At 47.1% G+C, this 20,414-nt stretch overlaps 1 protein-coding gene across 10 annotated transcripts in view; it reads left to right on the top strand.

The window, feature by feature from the left end:
• LOC144480067 (CMP-N-acetylneuraminate-beta-galactosamide-alpha-2,3-sialyltransferase 4-like) overlaps positions 1-18,893 on the top strand; it is a 186,324-nt gene extending 167,431 nt beyond the window's left edge. For 7 of the 10 annotated variants that reach the window (XM_078199251.1, XM_078199250.1, XM_078199254.1 and 4 more), the window contains 3 exons: positions 3,451-3,594; positions 13,516-13,665; positions 17,518-18,892. In XM_078199251.1, the coding sequence (XP_078055377.1) occupies positions 3,451-3,594; positions 13,516-13,665; positions 17,518-17,607 (384 nt within the window). In that variant the 3' untranslated portion in view covers positions 17,608-18,892. Of the gene's footprint in view, positions 1-3,450; positions 3,595-13,515; positions 13,666-17,517 lie in introns of all 10 variants that reach the window. The other 3 variants (XM_078199259.1, XM_078199258.1, XM_078199257.1) reach the window with 1 other exon arrangement.
• Positions 18,894-20,414: the final 1,521 nt, after the last annotated feature.

Here is a 20,414-nt window from a genome sequence, read left to right as displayed (position 1 = left end):
ACAGCCCCACCTCTGACTACTGTCATTGACCACATCCCCACTGACCACTCAATTCCACACCCCCCCCCACTGACCATCTGCTGCTCCCTCCACTACTATTTGTTAATTCATTCATGGGACATGGGCGTCGCTGGCTGGCCGGCATTTATTGCCATCCCTAGTTGCCCTTGAGAAGGTGGTGGTGAGCTGCCTTCTCGAATCGCTGCAGTCCACCTGCTGTGGGTTGACCCACAATGCCGCTAGGGAGGGAATTCCAGGATTTTGACCAAGTGACTGCGAAGGAACGACGATATATTTCCAAGTCAGGATGGTGAGTGGCTTGGAGGGGGAACTTGCAGGTGGTGGTGTTCCCATGTATCTGCTGCCCTTGTCCTTCGAGATGGAAGTGGTCGAGGGTTTGGAAGGTGCTGCCTAAGGATCGTTGGTGAATTGCTGCAGTGCATCTTGTAGATAGTACACACTGCTGCTACTGAGCGTCGGTGGTAGATGGAGTGGATCTTTGTGGATGTGGTGCCAATCAAGCGGGGCTGCTTTGACCTGGATGGTGTCAAGCTTCTTGAGTGTTGTTGGAGTTGCACCAATCCAGGCAAGTGGGGAGTATTCCATCACACTCCTGACTTGTGCCTTGTAGATGGTGGACAGGTTTTGGGGAGTCAGGAGGTGAGTTACTCGCCGCAGTGTTTCTAGCTTCTGACCTGCTCTTGTAGCCACTGTGTTTATGTGGTGAGTCCAGTTGAGTTTCAGATCAATGGTAATCCCAAGGATGTTAACAGTGGGGGATTCAGTGATGGTTACACCATTGAATGCCAAGGGAAGGAGAGTCTCTTATTGGTGATACTATCCAACCACCCCCACTGCTGACCACCCAACCCCCTCCACACTCCTCCCATCCTACCTCCATGCCCCCCATCCTACCCACTTCGCTCACGCACTTACCTTCACCCTGACTTCTCAAAGAGACTTTTAACCAGATCTGCTTTACGGCAGCTAGTGCTGTAAAAATGGAGTGTATGTTCCCCTTGACGGATCTAATGGATTCAATTGAAGGCCTCAGGAAGCTGCTGCACTGCATTGTTCAGACTTCCCAAGTCGGAAGGTCAGGCAAGATAGGTGCAGCTCCATTTTAGTGTAAGTAAAAAGGACTAGCGTGGCAATTGACTGATTGACACTCCTCGGAAGCTATGACTCAATGAGTCTAATGGACCAGTGGAAATGTGCCAGACAGAAATAAGTGGCAGAGAATCTTTGCCCCAAGGTTTGTGTTGGCATAGTTTGTGGCAAGGTTCAAAATGGCTTCCTGACACAATGCTTTCAGACACTGCATTGAATTGTGTTTGATTTGCCTCAGTAATGTGGCTTCTTCACTTGACTTCCCCACATCATGGCGGTCCTGCCATTCTTGTCCTGGTTTTTCATCTCCCAAGATGGGAAACATGATTCTCAGGGGTTTGGGAGAGAAATTCACTGATAATTTGGACCAAGATTGTCAGTGGGGTCAATGATGGTCCAATGATGGGCGTGGGTTTGGATGGTGCTTGTTATTCCCTGCTATTCCACTGTCAGCCAATGAGATAGAATCATAGAATCATAGAAACCCTATAGTGCAGAAGGAGGCCATTCGGCCCATCGAGTCTGCACCGACCACAATCCCACCCAGGCCCTACCCCCACATATTTTACCCACTAACCCCTCTAACCTACGCATCTCAGGACTCTAAGGGGCAATTTTTAACCTGGCCAATCAACCTAACCCGCACATCTTTGGACTGTGGGTGGAAACCGGAGCACCCGGAGGAAACCCACGCAGACACGAGGAGAATATGCAAACTCCACACAGACAGTGACCCGAGCCGGGAATCGAACCTGGGACCCTGGAGCTGTGAAGCAGCAGGGCTAACCACTGTGCTACCGTGCCGGAATTACTGTTCAATGCTGTCAATGTCCATGCAGCACCGCCGGTGGTCACTGCATCAGCAGCTGGCTGGTTAGCTCATACAGAGTGTAGCGCTACTCATACTAAGGTCTCTGGTTCGATCCCTGAACTTGCCAATGAGACTAGTGTGTCCAAGACCATGCATACCACATATCACATGCTATGTTCAGTTGCAATCCTTTCGCTGTCAATGGGCCTCAGTCCTGTAGTATTGCAGACTCTGTTTTTGGGGAGGGCAGTGGCATAGTGGTGTTGTCACTGGACTAGTAATCCAGAGACCCAGGGTAATGCACTGGGGACTGGGGTTCGAATCCCACCGTGGCAGATGGTGAAATTTGAATTCAACAACAATCTGGAACTAAATGTTGATGTCATAAATAGACATCGGGTTCATTAATATCCTTTAGGGAAGGTAACCTGCTGTCCCACCCATATGTGACCCACACGTGATCCACAGCAATGTGGTTGCCTCTTAAATGCCCACCGAAATGGCCCAGCAAACCACTCAGCTGAAGGGCAATTAATGCTGGCCCAGCCACAACCCACAAATAAAAATACAGAGCCACTGAGATACCAAGGAAACACTGGATGGCCAGCAGATGGTGCCAGGGCTCTTTGGCAATTGCCCGTGCACATTGACGAGTTGCACTGGGCTACAACTCAAGTGGAGTCAGTCAGCTGTCGTTGAGATAATCTGGATTGATCCTGATCCCAGGACATGTGCCAGGAGGGAGGGGCATGGGGTCAGAATATTCCATTCCCCAAAGAGATATTGATTTGCTTGAGTTAGAATTGAGTCTGCCCGAGCTCTTGAAGGGCGATCCACTCAGTCCCACTGCCCTGCACCAGTCGGCACAATATCTACTCCAAGTATTTATTCAGCCCCTTGTGAGTCTGTTGTTGAATCTGTATCCAACCATCTATCAGGCAGTTAACTGCAAACTCCAAACATCTAGACCGGAATTCTCCCATCCTGCCCGCCACTGGAATTTTACCGGGCAGACAGTGTGAAACCCCATTGACAGTCGAGGGGGAATTTCCGGCTTTTAGATCAGCACGGCCAGAGAATTCTGTCCCTATTGCTTAAAGTATTTTCTTCATGTTCCCTTTGGCTTTTTTCCTGGTCATCTGAAATCTGTACCCTCTCATTTACTGTACACTCTCATTTACTGTACACTCTCATTTACTGTACACTCTCATTTACTGTACACTCTCATTTACTGTACACTCTCATTTACTGTACACTCTCATTTACTGTACACTCTCATTTACCGCCAGTTATTGAGTTACTGTCACTTTAACAGAGATGTTCTGTAACAGTACACCATTGGCAGTTCCTCGGAGTGCCCTGCATGTCCGACAAACACTCGACATTTCTCTGAACTCCTCATTTGATTCACACTCCCTTGAGAAGGGAAGGTGAGGGTCACACAGGACACAGAGGTCCCTCTGAGCAGCATTAGTAAAAAACCCCTTCTGCTCTTTGCCCTAAACCTGCAGTCTTTGTTTCTGTTCCAGGTGAGGAAGGGTTTCTGGAAACCTCCACCCTTAATCTGGGATGCAAATCCTTCGAATATCCGGATCCTCAACCCTTATTACATCCATCAAGCTGCTACCAAATTATTGAAGATCCCACTCAAGGTGCCTCCCAAATCCAAGAAGGTAAGGATATTTAAAAAAATTCTTTCACGGGTTCTGGGTGTCACTCTCTAGGATACCATTTATTGCCCGTCCCTAATTGCCCTCGAGAAGGTGGTGTTGAGCTACCTCCTGGAACCGCTGCAGTCTCTGTGGTGTAGGTACACCCACAGTGCTGTCAGGGAGGGAGTTTCAGGACCTTGTTCCGTGATAGTGAGGGAACAACGAAATATTTCCAAGTCAGGGGTGAGTGGATTGGAGGCGAACTTTCAGGTGGTGGTAATTCCATGCTTCTACAGTGGTAGAGGTCGCAGGTTTGAAAGGCACCATTGAAGGAGCCTTGGTGAGTTGCTGCAGTACATCTTGTAGATGGTGCATACTGCTGCCACTGTGCATCAATGGTGGAGGGAGTGAATGTTGAAGGTGGTGGAGTTACAATTTAAGATTTGTGAGTTTGAAGTGCACTTCGTGGAGTCGGTGAAACTCTCATTGCCCTTTAGCTTCAAGAACCTGGATTAGTGCAAAGAATTTGCATAGTCTGTTTAGTTTGTTACTATCATCATAGAATCCCTGCAGTGCAGAAGGAGGCCATTTGGCCCATTTGCACATGATCAGTCTGTATAGTTTGTTACTATCCTCATGGAATCTCTACAGTGCAGGAGGAGGCCATTCGGCCCATCACGTCTGCACCGACTCACTGAACATCCTTCAGCTCCACCCTTCTCCATGACAACTTGACATGCTCTGGGGTGTCCTCAAACAGCCCTTTAGATTAAGTATCCCTCATTTAAAATTCCTCCTTTGATCCGAAGCAATTAAATGGATTTTATAACTCTTCAGGGTTTACCAAATTTTCTAACGAATTTAGCTTTAACTCCCAAAACAGTCACATGTCTCTGGACTGCCCCTACTGCAAAGGTTGCACCATGGGTGATTCTCCAGCTGCGCTCGCCCGAAGACTGGAAAATCCCCTCCAAGGTCAATGGACCTTTCCATGGTCCTGTCGCGCCCGCTACAATTCCCGTGGCAGACGGGACAGGAAAATTCCACTTCATATCTCCACCAAAAGGCCCACAGATAGATCATCTATGGTTTAAGTTTCTCCACCCATTTTTTATGGCCCTTACCTTTCTGTTCTGACTTGTTTTAAGTCAAAGTGACCCAGCCTTTCATTAGACATCACCCTTTTTTTTGAACTGTAACCATAGAATTCCTGCAGTACCAACCACAATCGTTCCCAGGCCCTATTCCAGTAACCCCACATTTATCCTGCTAATCCCCCTTGCACTAAGGAACAATTTAGCGTGGCCAATCAACCTAACCCACACATCTTTGGACTGTGGGAGGAAACCAGAGCACCCAGAGGAAACCCATGCAGACACGGGGAGAACGTGCAAATTCCACACAGACAGTGACCCAAGACTGGAATTGAACCTGCATCCCTGGCGCTGTGAGGCAGCAGTGCTAACCACTGTGCCACCGTGCCGCCCTTATAAGCTCAGGCTTGTTAGAGTTGCATTCTTATTCTGTTTCTTTCCCGTTCTCTATAGGCACGACATTAATTCCTAAAACCACATTATATTCTACAAGTCAATTTATTGTCACAAGTAGGCTTAACACTGCAATGAAGTTACTGCGAAAATCACCTAGTTGTCACACTCTGGCACCTGTTCGGGTAGACTGAGGGAGAATTTAGCATGGCCCATTCATCTAACCTGCACATCTTTGGACTGTGGGAGGAAACCGGAGCACCCGGAGGAAACCCACGCAGAGAACGTGCAGACTCCACACAGTGACCCAAGCCGGGAATTGAACCCGGTTCCCTGGCACTGTGAGGCAGCAGTGCTAACCCAGTGTGCTACCATGCTGCCCCAAAACATATAAATTATGAACTAAGTATTCCTGATGGGTCCAACAAGTTATTGCTGGTGTTCTCCATCCAGGCACTTTGAACTTTCACCTCAGTCAACTGGAGATTGAATCTGTTCTGAGGAGGTGGGATGAAAATCTGCTTCCGTGTTGGTTTATAGAATCCCATAAGCCACTTGGCTTCTACACCTCTCCTTGTAAGCTGTTCTTTAGAAACATCGCTTTGGTTTCAGTCACTATTCCTTATATCTCCTTATGTGATGCAATGTCAGCTTTTTTCTGATAATAAGAACATAAGAAATAGGAGCAGGAGTAGGCCATCTAGCCCCTCGAGCCTGCCCCGCCATTCAACAAGATCATGGCTGATCTGAAGTGGATCAGTTCCACTTACCCGCCTGATCCCTATAACCCCTAATCCCCTTACCGATCAGGAATCCATCTATCCGTGATTTAAACATATTCAACGAGGTAGCCTCCACCACTTCAGTGGGCAGAGAATTCCAGAGATTCACCACCCTCTGAGAGAAGTTGTTTCTCCCCAACTCTGTCCTAAACTGACCCCCCTTTATTTTGAGGCTGTGCCGTCTAGTTCTAGCTTCCTTTCTAAGTGGAAAGAATCTCTCCACCTCTACCCTATCCAGCCCCTTCATTATCTTATAGGTCTCTATAAGATCCCCCCTCAGCCTTCTAAATTCCAACGAGTACAAACCCAATCTGCTCAGTCTCTCCTCATAATCAACACCCCTCATCTCTGGTATCAACCTGGTGAACCTTCTCTGCACTCCCTCCAAGGCCAATATATCCTTCCGCAAATAAGGGGACCAATACTGCACACAGTATTCCAGCTGTGGCCTCACCAATGCCCTGTACAGATGCAGCAAGACATCTCTGCTTTTATATTCTATCCCCCTTGCGATATAGGCCAACATCCCATTTGCCTTCTTGATCACCTGTTGCACCAGTGAAAGGCCTTGAGATTTCTTTTCCATATTAAGCACACTTATATAACTGCAAGTTGTTATTGGGTGGATAGACAGTAAAGCTGGTCAGTCAAAGCAACCCCTTCCCTCCCTCACTTTAATTCAACATTAAATTGACACCTTTTGGGAGAGACTGTCAGAATAGCTGCTGTGGGAAGTGGGAATATTAAAATAGTGATGGACCATAAGATGTAGGAGCAGGCATAGGCCATTCGGTCCATCAAGTCTGCTTCACCATTCAATGGGCTCATGACTGATCTGATATAATATTCCTTGTTGATTTGATTTTTTATTGTCACATGTATTAACAAAGAGTGAAAAGTATTGTTTCTTGCGCACTATACAGACAAAGCATACCGTTCATAGAGAAGGAAAAGAGAGAGTTCAGAATGCAGTGTTACAGTCGTAGCTAGGGTGTAAACTCCACTTTCCCGCCTTATCCCCATAACCTTTGATTCCCTCACTGATTAAAAATTATCTATCTCAGCCTTGAACATACTTAATGACCCAGCCTCTACAGCCCTCTGCGGTAAAGAATTCCACAGATTCACTCCTCTCCTGAGAGAAGAAATTCCTCCTCACCTGTGTCTTAAACGGGTGACTCCTTACTCTGAGATTGTGCCCTCTGGTCCTAGACACTCCCACAAGGGGAACCAGCCTCTCAGCATCTAGCCTGCCAAACCCCCTGAGAATCCTAGATGCCTCAATAAGGTCACCTCTCATTCTTCTAAACTCCAATGTGTACAGGCCACTCAACCTCTTCTCTTAAGAAAATCCCTCCATACCTGGGATCAACAAAGAACAAAGAAAATTACAGCACAGGAACAGGCCCTTCAGCCCTCCAAACCTGCACCAACCATGCTGCCCGACTTAACTAAAACTCCCTACCCATATCCCTCTATTCCCATCCTATTCATGTATTTGTCAAGACGCCCCTTAAAATTTACAACCGTATCCGCTTCCACTACCTCCCCCGGCAGTGGGTTCCAGGCACCCACTACTCTCTGTGTAAAAAAAATCTGCCTCGTACATCTCCTTTAAACCTTGCCCCTCGCACCCGAAACCTGTGCCCCCGAGTAATTGACTCTTCCACCCTGGGAAAAAGCTTCTGACTATCCACTCTGTCCATGCCCCTCATAATCTTGTAGACGTCTATCAGGTGAGCCCTCAACGTCTGTCGTTCCAGTGAGAGCAAACCAAGTTTCTCCAACCTCTCCTCATAGCTAATGCCCTCCATACCAGGCAACATTCTGGTAAATCTTTTTACCAGGATGGTAACCTCGAGAACATTCCCTGGGCTGTCGCCATTGCCAGTATATCTTTCCTTAGATAAAGGGACCAAAACTGATCACAGTATTCCAGGTATGGCCTTGTTAGTGCCTTGTATAGTTTGAGCAAGACTTCCCTATTTTTATACTTCATTTCCTTTGAAATAAAGGCCGACATTCCATTTGCCTTCCCTATTCCCGGTTGAATTTGCATGCTAGATTTTTGTGATATATATACGAGGACCCCCAAATCCCTCTGTGCTGCAGCTTTCTGCAGTCTTTCTTCATTTAAATAATATTCAGCTGCTTTTTTCTTCCTCCCAAATGCGTAACTTCACATTTCCCTACATTATATTCCATCTGCCAAACTTTTGCCCACTCACCTAACCTGTCTCTAACCCTCTGTAGACTCCTTTGTGTCATCCTCACCACTTGCCTTCCCATCTATTTTTGTGTCTTCCGCAAACTTGGCAATAGAATATTCAATTCCCTCGTCCAAGTCACTAATATATATTGTAAATAAATGTGGCCCCAGCACTGATCCCTGTGGCACTAGTTACAATCATAGAATCTCTACAGTGCAGAAAGAGGCCATTCGGCTCATCGAGTCTGCATCGACAACAATCCTACCCAGGCCCTATCCCCGTAACCACACATATTTACCCTGCTAATCCCTCTAACCTACACATCCCAGGACACTAAGGGGCAATTTAGCTTGGCCAATGCGCCTAACCAGCACATCTTCTGGATGTGAGAGGAAACCGGAGCACCCGGAGGAAACCCATGCAGACACGGGGAGAATGTGCAAACTCCACACAGACAGTGACCCAAGCCGGGAATCGAACCGAGGTCCCTGGCGCTGTGAGGCAACAGTGCTAACCACAATGGCACCGTGCCATCATCCTCTTGAAAATGCCCCTCTTACCCCAACTCTCTGCCTTCTTTCAGTTAGTCAATCCTCTAGCCATGCTAAAATACTACACCCACACCATGGGTTCTTATCTTATTAAATAGCCTTGTGTGGAGAGCAGGGGGGGGCTGCTCTTTTTTGGGGTGGGGGATACGTTGTGGAGGAAGAACATTGGGAGCTTCCCTCTGCCAGTGGGAATATTCATTGCTGACATTCACTGGGCTAAGTAGCTGACCCCCATTCGCCTGCCTCAATACTTCCACCAACTGTTAACCAATCATTTCCTTTCTACTAAAAAAGTGACTTTTCTGCGCTAATTAAGCTGCGTCCCTCAATGTTTATTCCTTCCCCTCACTTCAGACAAACTGGATAATTTCCGAGTATCAACGTTCCCAGATCTCCTTTGCAAGCTGGTACTTTCTCATATTGCTGAAAGTAGTTTGTACACCCTGTACTTCGAAACAAAGGGGGCGATTCTCCCAAAACTGCTGAATTGGTGGGGAAACTGTTCTAGATCACGATTGTTTTCTCAGTTCAACTTCACATTCGAACCTCCGCACTCTGTGCACTGCAGAGGTCCCAATCGTGAACCTCATTAAAAACCCAGGGGGGCTGGCAAGTTCCCGATAATGAAATGCTAAACATATTTAAACTACATTAAAAAAAGAGTCAAATGACTTCCCTGTCTTCCCGCCAGTTTCCAGCTTGGTCAGGACTCCGACTGTTCTCCGGTTCTGGGAGATGTGCATGCATTCCCGGCGCATGTGCAAATCCCGGAAATAGGCCGACGAGGCGCATCTCCCAGCCCGAGCCGCCAGAAAAGTTGTGGGTCGCGATGGGAGAATCGCCCCCATAGAAGCTAGAGGCAGGAGTAGGCCATTCGACCCTTCAAGCCTGCTCCGCCATTCATTTTGATCATGGCTGATCATCAAGTTCAATGTCCTGATTCCGCCCTTCCCCCCATATCCCTTGATCCCTTTAGCCCCAGGAGCTATATCTAATTTCTTCTTGAAATCAGACAACGTTTTGGCCTCAACTACTTTCTGTGGTAGTGAATTCCACACATTCACCACCCTCCGGGTGAAGAAATTTCTCCTCACCTCAGTTCTGAAAGGTTTATCCGTTATCCTCAGCCTATGACTGCTAGTTCTGGACTCCACTATCATCGGGAACATTGGAAACATTGTCCCATTATCTATTAATCAGCCTTTCTGACAGTGTGACTGCGGAGTTCATGTTTGCTTTGCAAGGCAAATATTAAGGCATTGATGTCATCATTAATCATAAGAACATAAGAACATAAGAAATAGGAGCAGGAGTAGGCCATCTAGCCCCTCGAGCCTGCCCCGCCATTCAATAAGATCATGGCTGATCTGACGTGGATCAGTACCACTTACCCGCCTGATCCCCATAACCCTTAATTCCCTTACCGCTCAGGAATCCATCCATCCGCGCTTTAATCCATGTAATCTCATGTAATCAGAGTGGATTATTTGGCAAGGTCAGGGTCAAGGTGTAACTATACAGAATTACTATTTCTATAGAATCACTTAGAAACAGCACAGAAATATCCCCAGACTGATCTGTCTGATCTTGGTGCTGCACGCCAGTCTCCTCCAACCCTATCAACGTATCCTTCTGTCCCTTTCCCCCATGTACATTTCTAACTTTCCCTTAAATGCACGTATGCTCTTTGCCCCAGCAACTCCTTGTGATAACAAGTTTCACATTCTCACCGTTGTCTGGGTAATTTCTCCTATCGGATATATTGATCCCCCCCCCCCGGGCATTCAGCCTTGGATCTTCAGGTAAGCGTTCTCCAAGGCGGCCTTCACGACACACGACAGCGCAGAGTCGCTGAGCAGAAACTGATAACCAAGTTCCGCACACATGAGGACGGCCTAAACTGGGATGTTGGATTTATGTCACATTATCAGTAACCCCCACAGCTTTCCCCCTGGTCTTGCATAATCTCACCAGCTGTTCTGTCTGGAGACAATACACATCTCTTTAACCTGTGTTTAATGTTCCCTCCTACCACATTATCTGTACCTTTTAAGGCCTGGCTGGCTGTAGAGATTTGCATTCTAATTAGTATTCTGTAACTTGATTACTGTGTCTGTGCACTGTTGGAGAACAGAGACCACTCCATCTGACGAAGGAGCAACAAGCTCCGAAAGCTTATGGTATTTGCTACCAAATAAACCTGTTGGACTTTAACCTGGTGTTGTGAGACTTCTTACTGTGCTTACCCCAGTCCAACGCCGGCATCTCCACATCATTTCGATCTGATAGCCAGTTACCTATCCAATCAGCCAACTTTCCCTCTATCCCACACCTCCTTACTTTCATCATAAGCCGACCATGGGGGACCTTATCAAACGCCTTACTAAAATCCATGGATATGACATCAACTGCCCTACCTTCATCAACATACTTAGTTACCTCCTCAAAAAATTCTATCAAATTTGTGAGGCACGACTTGCCCTTCACGAATCCGTGCTGACTATCCCGGATTAATCCGCATCTTTCTAAATGGTCATAAATCCCATCCCTAAGGACCTTTTCCATCAATTTACCAACCACCGAAGTAAGACTAACCGGTCTATAATTACCAGGGTCATTTCTATTCCCTTTCTTAAACAGAGGAACAACATTCGCCACTCTCCAGTCCTCTGGCACCATCCCCGTGGACAGTGAGGACCCAAAGATCAAAGCCAAAGGCTCTGCAATCTCATCCCTTGCCTCCCAAAGAATCCTCGGATATATTTCATCAGGCCCAGGGGACTTATCGACCTTCAGTTTATTCAAAACTGCCAGGACATCCTCCCTCCGAACATCTATTTCCTCCAGCCTATTAGCCTGTAACACCTTCTCTTCCTCAAAAACATGGCCCCTCTCCTTGGTGAACACTGAAGAAAAGTATTCATTCATCACCTCGCCTATCTCTACTGACTCCATACACAAGTTCCTTTCTAAATGGACCACTGTGTAGCTACATTGAGGCCAGACAAGGACTCCAGCCCGAGATACAGCATCATTGACTACAATTGCTGCCTCCTGGACAGCAAAGCTGAGGACTCCTTTTCAACCTTTGCGTTGCCAGGAGATGAGCGGGAGCCGGACAAGCTCCGCTTTGACCTGGATGCCTTCCGTTTCTTTGGAGATGAGCGTTCCTTGATTTTTCATCACCTGTCACCTGAAAGTTGTTCCAGTGGATCGGAGAGATTCCAGGAACAAAGCTTGTACTTTGCTACACAGCTACTGTCCTTGACCGGCCCTAACCTCACCCTGGTCATTCTTTTATTCCTCACATAAGAGTATATATTAAAAAGTGTGCCCTTATTGCGCCTTTAGTATCTGGGGCTGAGTGAGATAAAGAGAAAAATTAGATTCAAAACATGAACTCTGTTTCCCTTCCCACAGATATTGCCAGACCTGCTGAGTTTTTCCAGCACTTTCTGTTTTAAAAGTAGGGAAGTGTTGCTGTAATTGTGTAGGGCGCTGGTGAGATCACGGCCGGAATTTTACCGGCACGCCCGCCCCGGAATCAGGGTGGGCGAGGCTCGCAGAACGGCATTCTCCGTTGGCCTCGGGCGGGATCTTACGAGCCTCGGGTGGGCGTGCTGGTAAAATTCCACCACACATCTGGAGTATTGTGTCCAATTTTGATCTCCTCATTTGAGGAAGGGTGTCGCGGCATTGGAGACAGTTCAAAAGAGGTTCACCAGATTGATTCCGGGGATGAAGGGGTTGACGTATGAGGAGAGATTAAACAGTTTGGGTTTGTACTCGCTGGAGTTTAGAAGTACGAGAGGGGATCAGATCGAGGTATATAAAATTCTAAAAGCGATCGATAGAGTAAACGTGGACCAAATGTTTCCTCTTATGGGACAATCTCAAACAAGAGGTCACAGGTATAGGTTGAGAGGCGGTAGATTTAACACTGAGATGAGGGGGAACTACTACTCACAGAGGGTGGTGAATTTGTGGAACTCGCTGCCCCCATAGCGCAATGGAGTCTGAATCATTAAATGGTTCCAAGAAGAAGATAGATATATTTCTGATAAAAGATTGGGTAAAGGGATATGGGGAACAGGTGGGGAGGTGGATTTGAGACCAGGGAGAGATCAGCCATGAAACCAAAAGAGAAAATGCTGGAAAATCTCAGCAGGTCTGGCAGCATCTGTAAGGAGAGAAAAGAGTTGACGTTTCGACTCCAGATGACCCTTTGTCAAAGCTAAAAGGTGTAGAAAGTGGGAGATATTTATACTGCAGGGTGAGGGAATGAAAGATGAGTTTCTTTCCTTCCCACTCCTTTCTCCCTACTTTACGCCCCTTCCCTGACCTTATCTCCCCCTTTTCTAAATCTTTCCTCTGTCCCATCCATTCCCCCCCCCCCCCCCCCCCCCTGCCCGCCCCACTGCCCCCCGCCCCCAGCTTCTCTGCGGTTTGGCCATTCACGCCCTTTATTCTCTCTGGACAGCTATTAACTGGTTTCCCTGGTTTCTGTGGCTATGACTCATCTCTCATTCCCTCCCCCTGCAGTGTAAATATCTCCCACTTCCTCTGCCTTTTAGCTTTGACAAAAGGTCATCTGGACACGAAACCTCAGCTCTTTTCTCTCCTTACAGATGCTGCCAGACCCGCTGAGATTTTCCAGCGTTTTCTCTTTTTGGTTTCAGATTCCAGCATCTGCAGTAATTTGCTTTTATCCAGAGATCAGCCATGATCCAGTTGAATGGCGGAGCAGGCTCGAAGAGCTGATTCCTATGTTCCGATGTTTCTGTTTTAATTTCATGTCTCCAGCATCCACAGTATTCGCTTTAATTATTGTTGAGATGGGGATAGTGGCAGCATAACTGTCGCCCAGGCACACCACCTCTCATTTCAATGTCTTTGTGTTTTGCATTGACAGAAACCGGTGCACCCCACCACTGGCTTTCTCGCCATCACTGTGGCTCTGAACTACTGCGATGAGGTCCATGTTGCGGGCTTTGGTTACCCACTAAGTCAACAAAATACTCCCATTCACTACTACGGCAAAACTACCATGAAAGAAATGTCTGTAAGTATTCGATTTAAAGAGTCAGTGGATTCAAACTTCACTCCAGACCTCGGGCAAGAAATCAAGGCCAAAGCACCCGTGCGGTACCGAGGGAGTGCTGCATTGTCAGAGGAATCAGCTGTCGGATGTTAAAGCTAGTCTTCCTCCCCAGCTCACTCCCACCTTCCCACTCTCTACTCCATCCCTTCCCCTCTCCCTCCCTCCCCTTTCCGCCTCCCTTGCCCCTTCCTCCTCCTCACCGTCCCTCCCACCTCCCTCCCTCCCACATTCCTTCACCTCTCACCTCCTCCTCACTCCTCCATCACCCCTCCCTCCAACTTACCTACTACTCCCTATCCAGTGGATGTAGACGATCCCGTGGCATTAATTCAGAGAGGAGCAGGGGAGTTCTCTCTGGTGGCCTGGCTAATATCTATCCTTCAACCAACAGACTACTCGGTCATTACTGCATTGCTGTTTGCGGAACCTCGGTACATGAATTAACGGCTGTTTTTGGTGTAACAACAGTGACGGCATTTCCAAAGTACTTGACTGTTGACAGTGAAATGATTTGAGATGCCTCGAGATTTTGCAAGGCGCTAGATTAACCGCAAGCTTTCTTTAGTAATATTGTTATTATCAGTCAGATGCTTGGTTGTGTCCAGTCAGATTGTTAAAATGGCAGTGAGGGCCAGTCAAACAGGAAATAGTGAAGGAGATGCACGGTGGCACAGTGGTTAGCACTGCTGCCTCACAGCGCCAGGGACCCGGGTTCAATTCCGGCCTCGGGTGACTGTGTGGAGTTTGCATGTTCTCCCCGTGTCTGCATGAGTTTCCTCTGACACTCCAAAGATGTACGGGTTAGGTTGATTGGCCAAACTAAATGACCCCTTAGTGACTAGCAGGGTAAATACATGGGGTTATGGGGATAGGGCCTGGGTGAGATTGTTGTCGGTGGAGGCTCGATGGGCCAATGGCCTCCTTCTGCGCTGTAGGAATATGATTCTATGAGATTTGGAACAGTTAAACCCGATACACATGTCGAACTGCCCAACTCACCCCACGCACTCATAACTTATCTTGGGGTCAGGTCTGTCATATTCCTGGTCATGCAACTATGTCGAGATGTAATAAAAAGTCAGCTTGTTATTCTTATCAAGCCTTAACAGTCCCCTGTTTTAACTCTTGCTGTTTTGAAACAGTTAGAATTAAACTGGGAGCTGCCCTTATACTTACTAAATAATCACCACTGGAGTTCCTCTGGTCAGAGGCCCAATCATCTTCTGCTGTTTCATCAATGACCTTCCCGCCATCGTAAGTGGGGATGTTCGTTAATGACTGCACAACGTTCAGCATCATTTGCGACTCCTCAGATACTGAAGCAGTTCATATCCAAATGCAGCAAGTTCTGGACAATATCCAGGCTTGGGCTCACAAGTGGCAAGTAACATTCGCGCCACACAAATGCCAGGCAATGACTATCTTCAACAGAAGAGAATCTAACCATCACCCCCCCTGACATTCAATGGCATTACCATCGCTGAATCCCCCACTATCAATGTCCTGTGGGTTAACATTGACCAGAAACTGAACTGGACTAGCCATATTAGAAATACAGAATTCCTACAGTACAGAAGGAGGCCAGTTGGTCCACTGAGCCTGTACCAACAACAATCCCACCCAGGCCCTATCCCTGTAACCCCACATATTTAGCCTGCTAATCCCCCTGATGCAAAGGGGCAATTTACCATGGCCAATATACCTAACCCACACATCTTTGGACTGTGGGAGGAAACCCGTGCAGACACAGGGAGAATGTGCAAACTCCGCACAGTCATTCGTGGCCGGAATTGAACCTGGGTCCCTGACGCTGTGAGGCAGCTGTGCTAACTACTGTGCCACCGTGCCGCCCACACATTAATGTTGTGGCTACAAGAGCAAGTCATAGGCTAGAAATCCTGTGGTGAGTAACTCGCCTCCTGGCTCCTCAAAGCCTGTCCATCTACAAGGCACAAGTCAGGAGTGTGATGGAATACTCCCCACTTGCCTGGATGGGTGCAGCTCCAACAACACTCAAGAAGCTTGACACCATCCCGGACAAAGTAGCCCACTTGATTGCTACCCCTTCTGCAAACATTCATTGCTTCCACCACCAACGCTCAGTAGCAACAGTGTGTACCAACTACAAGATGCACTGCAGAGTATCACCAAGGCTCCTTAGACAGCACCTTCCACAATCACGACCACTACCATCTAGAAGGACAAGGGCAGCAGATACATGGGAACACCACCACCTGCAAGTTCCCCTCCCAGCCACTCACCATGCTGACTTCGAAATACATCATCTTTCCTTCACTGTCCCTGGATCAAAATCCTGGACCTCCTTTCCTAACAGCACTGTGGGTGTACCTACACCTCAGGGACTGCAGCGATTGAAGAAAGCAGCTCACCATCACCTTCTCAAAGCGCAATTAGGGGTGGGTGAATAATGCTGGCCTAGCCAGTGACACCCACATCCCATAAATGAAATTTTAAAAAACCTATGCAGAATATTTTTACATCACCATATTCCCACCAAACTCAGCGGTGTCGGACATCTGGCAGGAGGTTTTTGCTGTGTTCGCCTACTTTTAATTAATTAAGTATTAATTTATAAGTAAATAAACTCGATTCATAATTTTAGCCTGAGAAAATTTTTCACCTTTTGTGGAAGTCAAGAGACCTTTGTGGATATAATGTGCACTTTATGGTAACTAAAGAGCTATTAATCATGTGACATGATAAGTTATCCATGGAAGGAAAAGTATTTCAGTTTGTGTGGAAGCTGGGGAGCGATGATTGGTTAATTGAATGCTTCTGACAAAGAACCATGACTGGCACAATAGACCGAATGGTTTTATCCTGTGACTCTGCCTGTGAGCATTCCATGCCCAGTAATGTTTACTCCTCCATGATGGGTCGCACATTGCATCACCAATTACTTTCTTTAATTAGGCAGGAATTATTGATGTCGGCTGAGGGATGAGATAAGGTCATTCCTGGAAAGGTGAACAGTCGGGTTGTGTAGGGTCTGTCATTTTATTGGGGCCGTGCATGAAGCCCTTGAATGTTGACCCTTTACATGGCAATGTGAGGTTGACCTGCACAGAACCCTGTCCTGATCCAGAAACCTTTCCACTGGTAGTAAGGATGTGATTGCACTGGAGGGGCTACAGAGAAGATTCACCAGGGTGCTGCCTGGGATGGAACGTTTAAACTATGAAGAGAGGTTGGGTAAGGCTTGGGTTGTTTTCATTGGAGCAGAGAAGACCGAGGGGCGACCTGATCGAGCTGTACAAGATGAGGGACATGGACAGAATGGATAAGGAGCAGCTGTTCCGCTTAGTTGAAGGATCAGTCACAATAGGACATAGATTCAAGGTGAGGGGCAGGAGATTTAGGGGGATGCGAGGAAATATTTTCATACCCAGAGGGTGGTGATGGTCTGGAATACGCTACCTGGGAGGGTGGTGGAGGCGGGTTGCCTCACGTCCTTTAAAAAGTATCTGATGAGCACTTGGCATGTCATAACATTCAGGGCTATGGGCCAAATACTGGCAGATGGGATTAAGTGGGAGTTTAGGTGTTTCTAATGTGTGCGAGTAGACCCGATGGGCCAAAGGGCCTCTTCTGCGCTGTATGATTCTATGGTGAAAGGCTGATTTGAACAAGCCAAGCCACGGAATCCTTTCCAGACATGACTGGGGGAGAGGATGATTTAATAATGGTGGTGTCATCACTCACCCTTGGCCTTTGTATGTTGAGCTTGTTGTTGCTGGAGAGGATAAGCATGGTGTTCTGGTCCTGTTATAATAACTTATCTTTCCTTTTCAGAACTCGGAGCACAATGTCACACACGAGCAGCTCTTTCTGAAGAAGCTGGTGGATGTCGGAGCAATTAAATACCTCACTGTTTTGATGTAATTTTTGTTTCAAAGAGTGGCAAGTTTTATTTATATTCTTTTGAACGGACTGGTTGCTGCATTTCCCCGGTTATTGACTGGGGACTGGCTGCGCATGCGCACTCCGTCCCCATACGTGCTGGGATGGAATAATCATTGCCCTCGGCACAGGCAACTCCCCGGCATCGCTGGGGTCATCATAGCTAGTGCAGAAGATTCTACTTTGCACTGATTTGGTTGCCAAACTCCAGGCGCTACTTTCGGCATTGACCAGAGTAACTGCGGGCAACGTTCGAAGCGTTGATTCGGAAGATGTGTTTTCTCGACCATGCAAAAAAAAAGAGAATTCTTGTTTTGGATATTTGGTCCTGAAAGCCTTGTGTGAATTGTAATTGGGGAAAAGGAATGCATGGACTTCACAAGAACCTTCCGGAGCTCCTCCATGTTTTATTTTTGGTGTATCTCCCCATGTTAGACAATTTTTTCTGTCTCCCACGTGAAATTTGTTTAGTCTTCTCCAGTGAGAGAATCGGAGCAGCAATGAGTCAACGAACCCAACTCCTTTGTGATGTTACCACGTCCACTGCCTCGCCATTCCAGTTGGCTCGTGGCTCTGTGCATGGCGGCCATTTTGAATTCCCCCATAGAGCCAGGGCTTGAGTTGCTTCGTAACGATTTGCACCAGAGATTTGGATCGGAAGAACTGGAATTCCCTAGTGATTAGTTAACCTTGCCTTGGTGTTGGGAAACCGTACTTCGTATCTATTGGTGCCATGTTGTCATTATTTAGAGATAGTCTGGTCAAAGGTGGGGGGGGGATCTGCTTTCAAGAGTTAAATCTTAACACGTGGGTGAGATGGTGGTGGTGTTTTCTACTGTCGAGACAGCCAGAGCTGGTGAGGCTTCTTGTGGCTGAGTCCTCAAGGTAACTCTCAGCATGGAGCACTCATTGTATTTTAATGGTGCTGATGCAATTTTTCAATTATAAACTGAATGTGGCCCTCTGGTATCACTGGGTAGAGGAATTCTTTCCAGACCTTCAACAGCGCAAGTTGTTTCTACAAAATCGCACTAAATGGGCAAGCATTGTATGTGCTGAGTGTATTGTACAGCTTTACTGTCGAATTAACATTTTCAATGAAATCAATCCTCCAATTTCTACCTCTCAATGTATTTGGAGACTCTCAGTTTAAAACAAAAAATAAAATGATTCTGAATGTTCATCTGAAGTTTTCCAAAGTGGAATTCAAGTGGACATAAAAATAATTCAGATCCAGATTTCCTTTGAGCGACCAACGTTGAAGAAAGTTGCGTTCTGTCTGAACTTTTGAGTTTGATTTCTGTTCTAATGTAGATGCCACACTCAGTGAAGTGGGGGATGGCAAAGTTTTCTACCCTATCTTTCATGCGTGAGCTCCTGTGATAAGGGTATTGGAAAATTAATCTTTTGGGAGTGGGTGAAAATTCCATTCTGCACCTTGAAGAGCTGACTGGAGTTATATATTTTTTCTCTTCGTTCCTGGGCGTCGCTGGCACCCATCCCTGATTGACCTTGAATTGAGTGGCTTGCTAAGTAATTTCAGAGGGCAGTTAAGAGTCAACCACATTGCTGTGGATCTGGAGTCACTTGTGGGCCAGACCGGGTAAGGACCTTCCCTGAAGGACAAGATTGACAATCAACAATGGTTAGACCTATAATTCCAAACATTTATTGAATACAAATTCCACCATCTGCTGTGGTGGGATTTGAACACAGTAAGAGTTTTAACAACACCAGGTTAAAGTCCAACAGGTTTATTTGGTAGCAAATACCATTAGCTTTCGGAGCGCTGCTCCTTCGTCAGATGAAGTGGAAATCTGCTCTCAAATAGTGCACAGAGACACAAAACCAAGCTACAGAATACTGATTAGAATGCAAATCCCTAAAACCAACCAGGTCTTAAAGATACAGACAATGTGAGTGGGGGGAGCATTAAGCACAGATTAAAGAGATGTGTATTGTCTCCAGACAGGACAGCCTGCAAGTCCTGGAGGCAAGCTGTGGGGGTTACTGATAATGTGACATAAATCCAACATCCCGGTTTAGGCCGTCCTCATGTGTGCGAAACTTGGCTATCAGTTTCTGCTCAATGACTCTGCGCTTTCGTGTGTCGTGAAGGCCGCCTTGGAGAACGTTTATCTGAAGATCAGAGGCTGAATGCCCGTGAGTCACGGTCACGAGCAGTCACGGGCATTCAGCCTCTGATCTTCAGGTAAGCGTTCTCCAAGGCGGCCTTCACGACACACGACAGCGCAGAGTCGCTGAGCAGAAACTGATAGCCAAGTTCCGCACACATGAGGACGGCCGAAACTGGGATGTTGGATTTATGTCACATTATCAGTAACCCCCACAGCTTGCCTCCTGGACTTGCAGGCTGTCCTGTCTGGAGACAATACACATCTCTTTAACCTGTGCTTAATGCTCCCCCCACTCACATTGTCTGTATCTTTAAGATCTGGCTGGCTGTAGGGATTCGCATTCTAATCAGTATTCTGTAACTTGATTTTTGTGTCTCTGTGCCCTGTTTGAGAGCAGATTTCCACTCCATCTGACGAAGGAGCAGCGCTCCGAAAGCTAATGGTATTTGCTACCAAATAAACCTGTTGGACTTTAACCTGGTGTTGTTAAAACTCTTACTGTGTTCACCCCAGTCCAACGCCGGCATCTCCACATCGTGGGATTTGAACCCAGGTCTCTGGATTGCTGCTCCAGTGACAATATCACCACACCACACTTCACCATGAATTCAATTGCTGTCCTGTCATCTCTGACCCCACCCAGCCCGTTGC

Source organism: Mustelus asterias, chromosome 27 (assembly GCF_964213995.1).
Source record: "Mustelus asterias chromosome 27, sMusAst1.hap1.1, whole genome shotgun sequence".
NCBI lineage: Eukaryota > Metazoa > Chordata > Chondrichthyes > Carcharhiniformes > Triakidae > Mustelus > Mustelus asterias.
The sequence above is the reverse complement of the archived record's forward strand: the minus strand, read 5'-3'. Positions and strand labels throughout refer to the sequence as shown.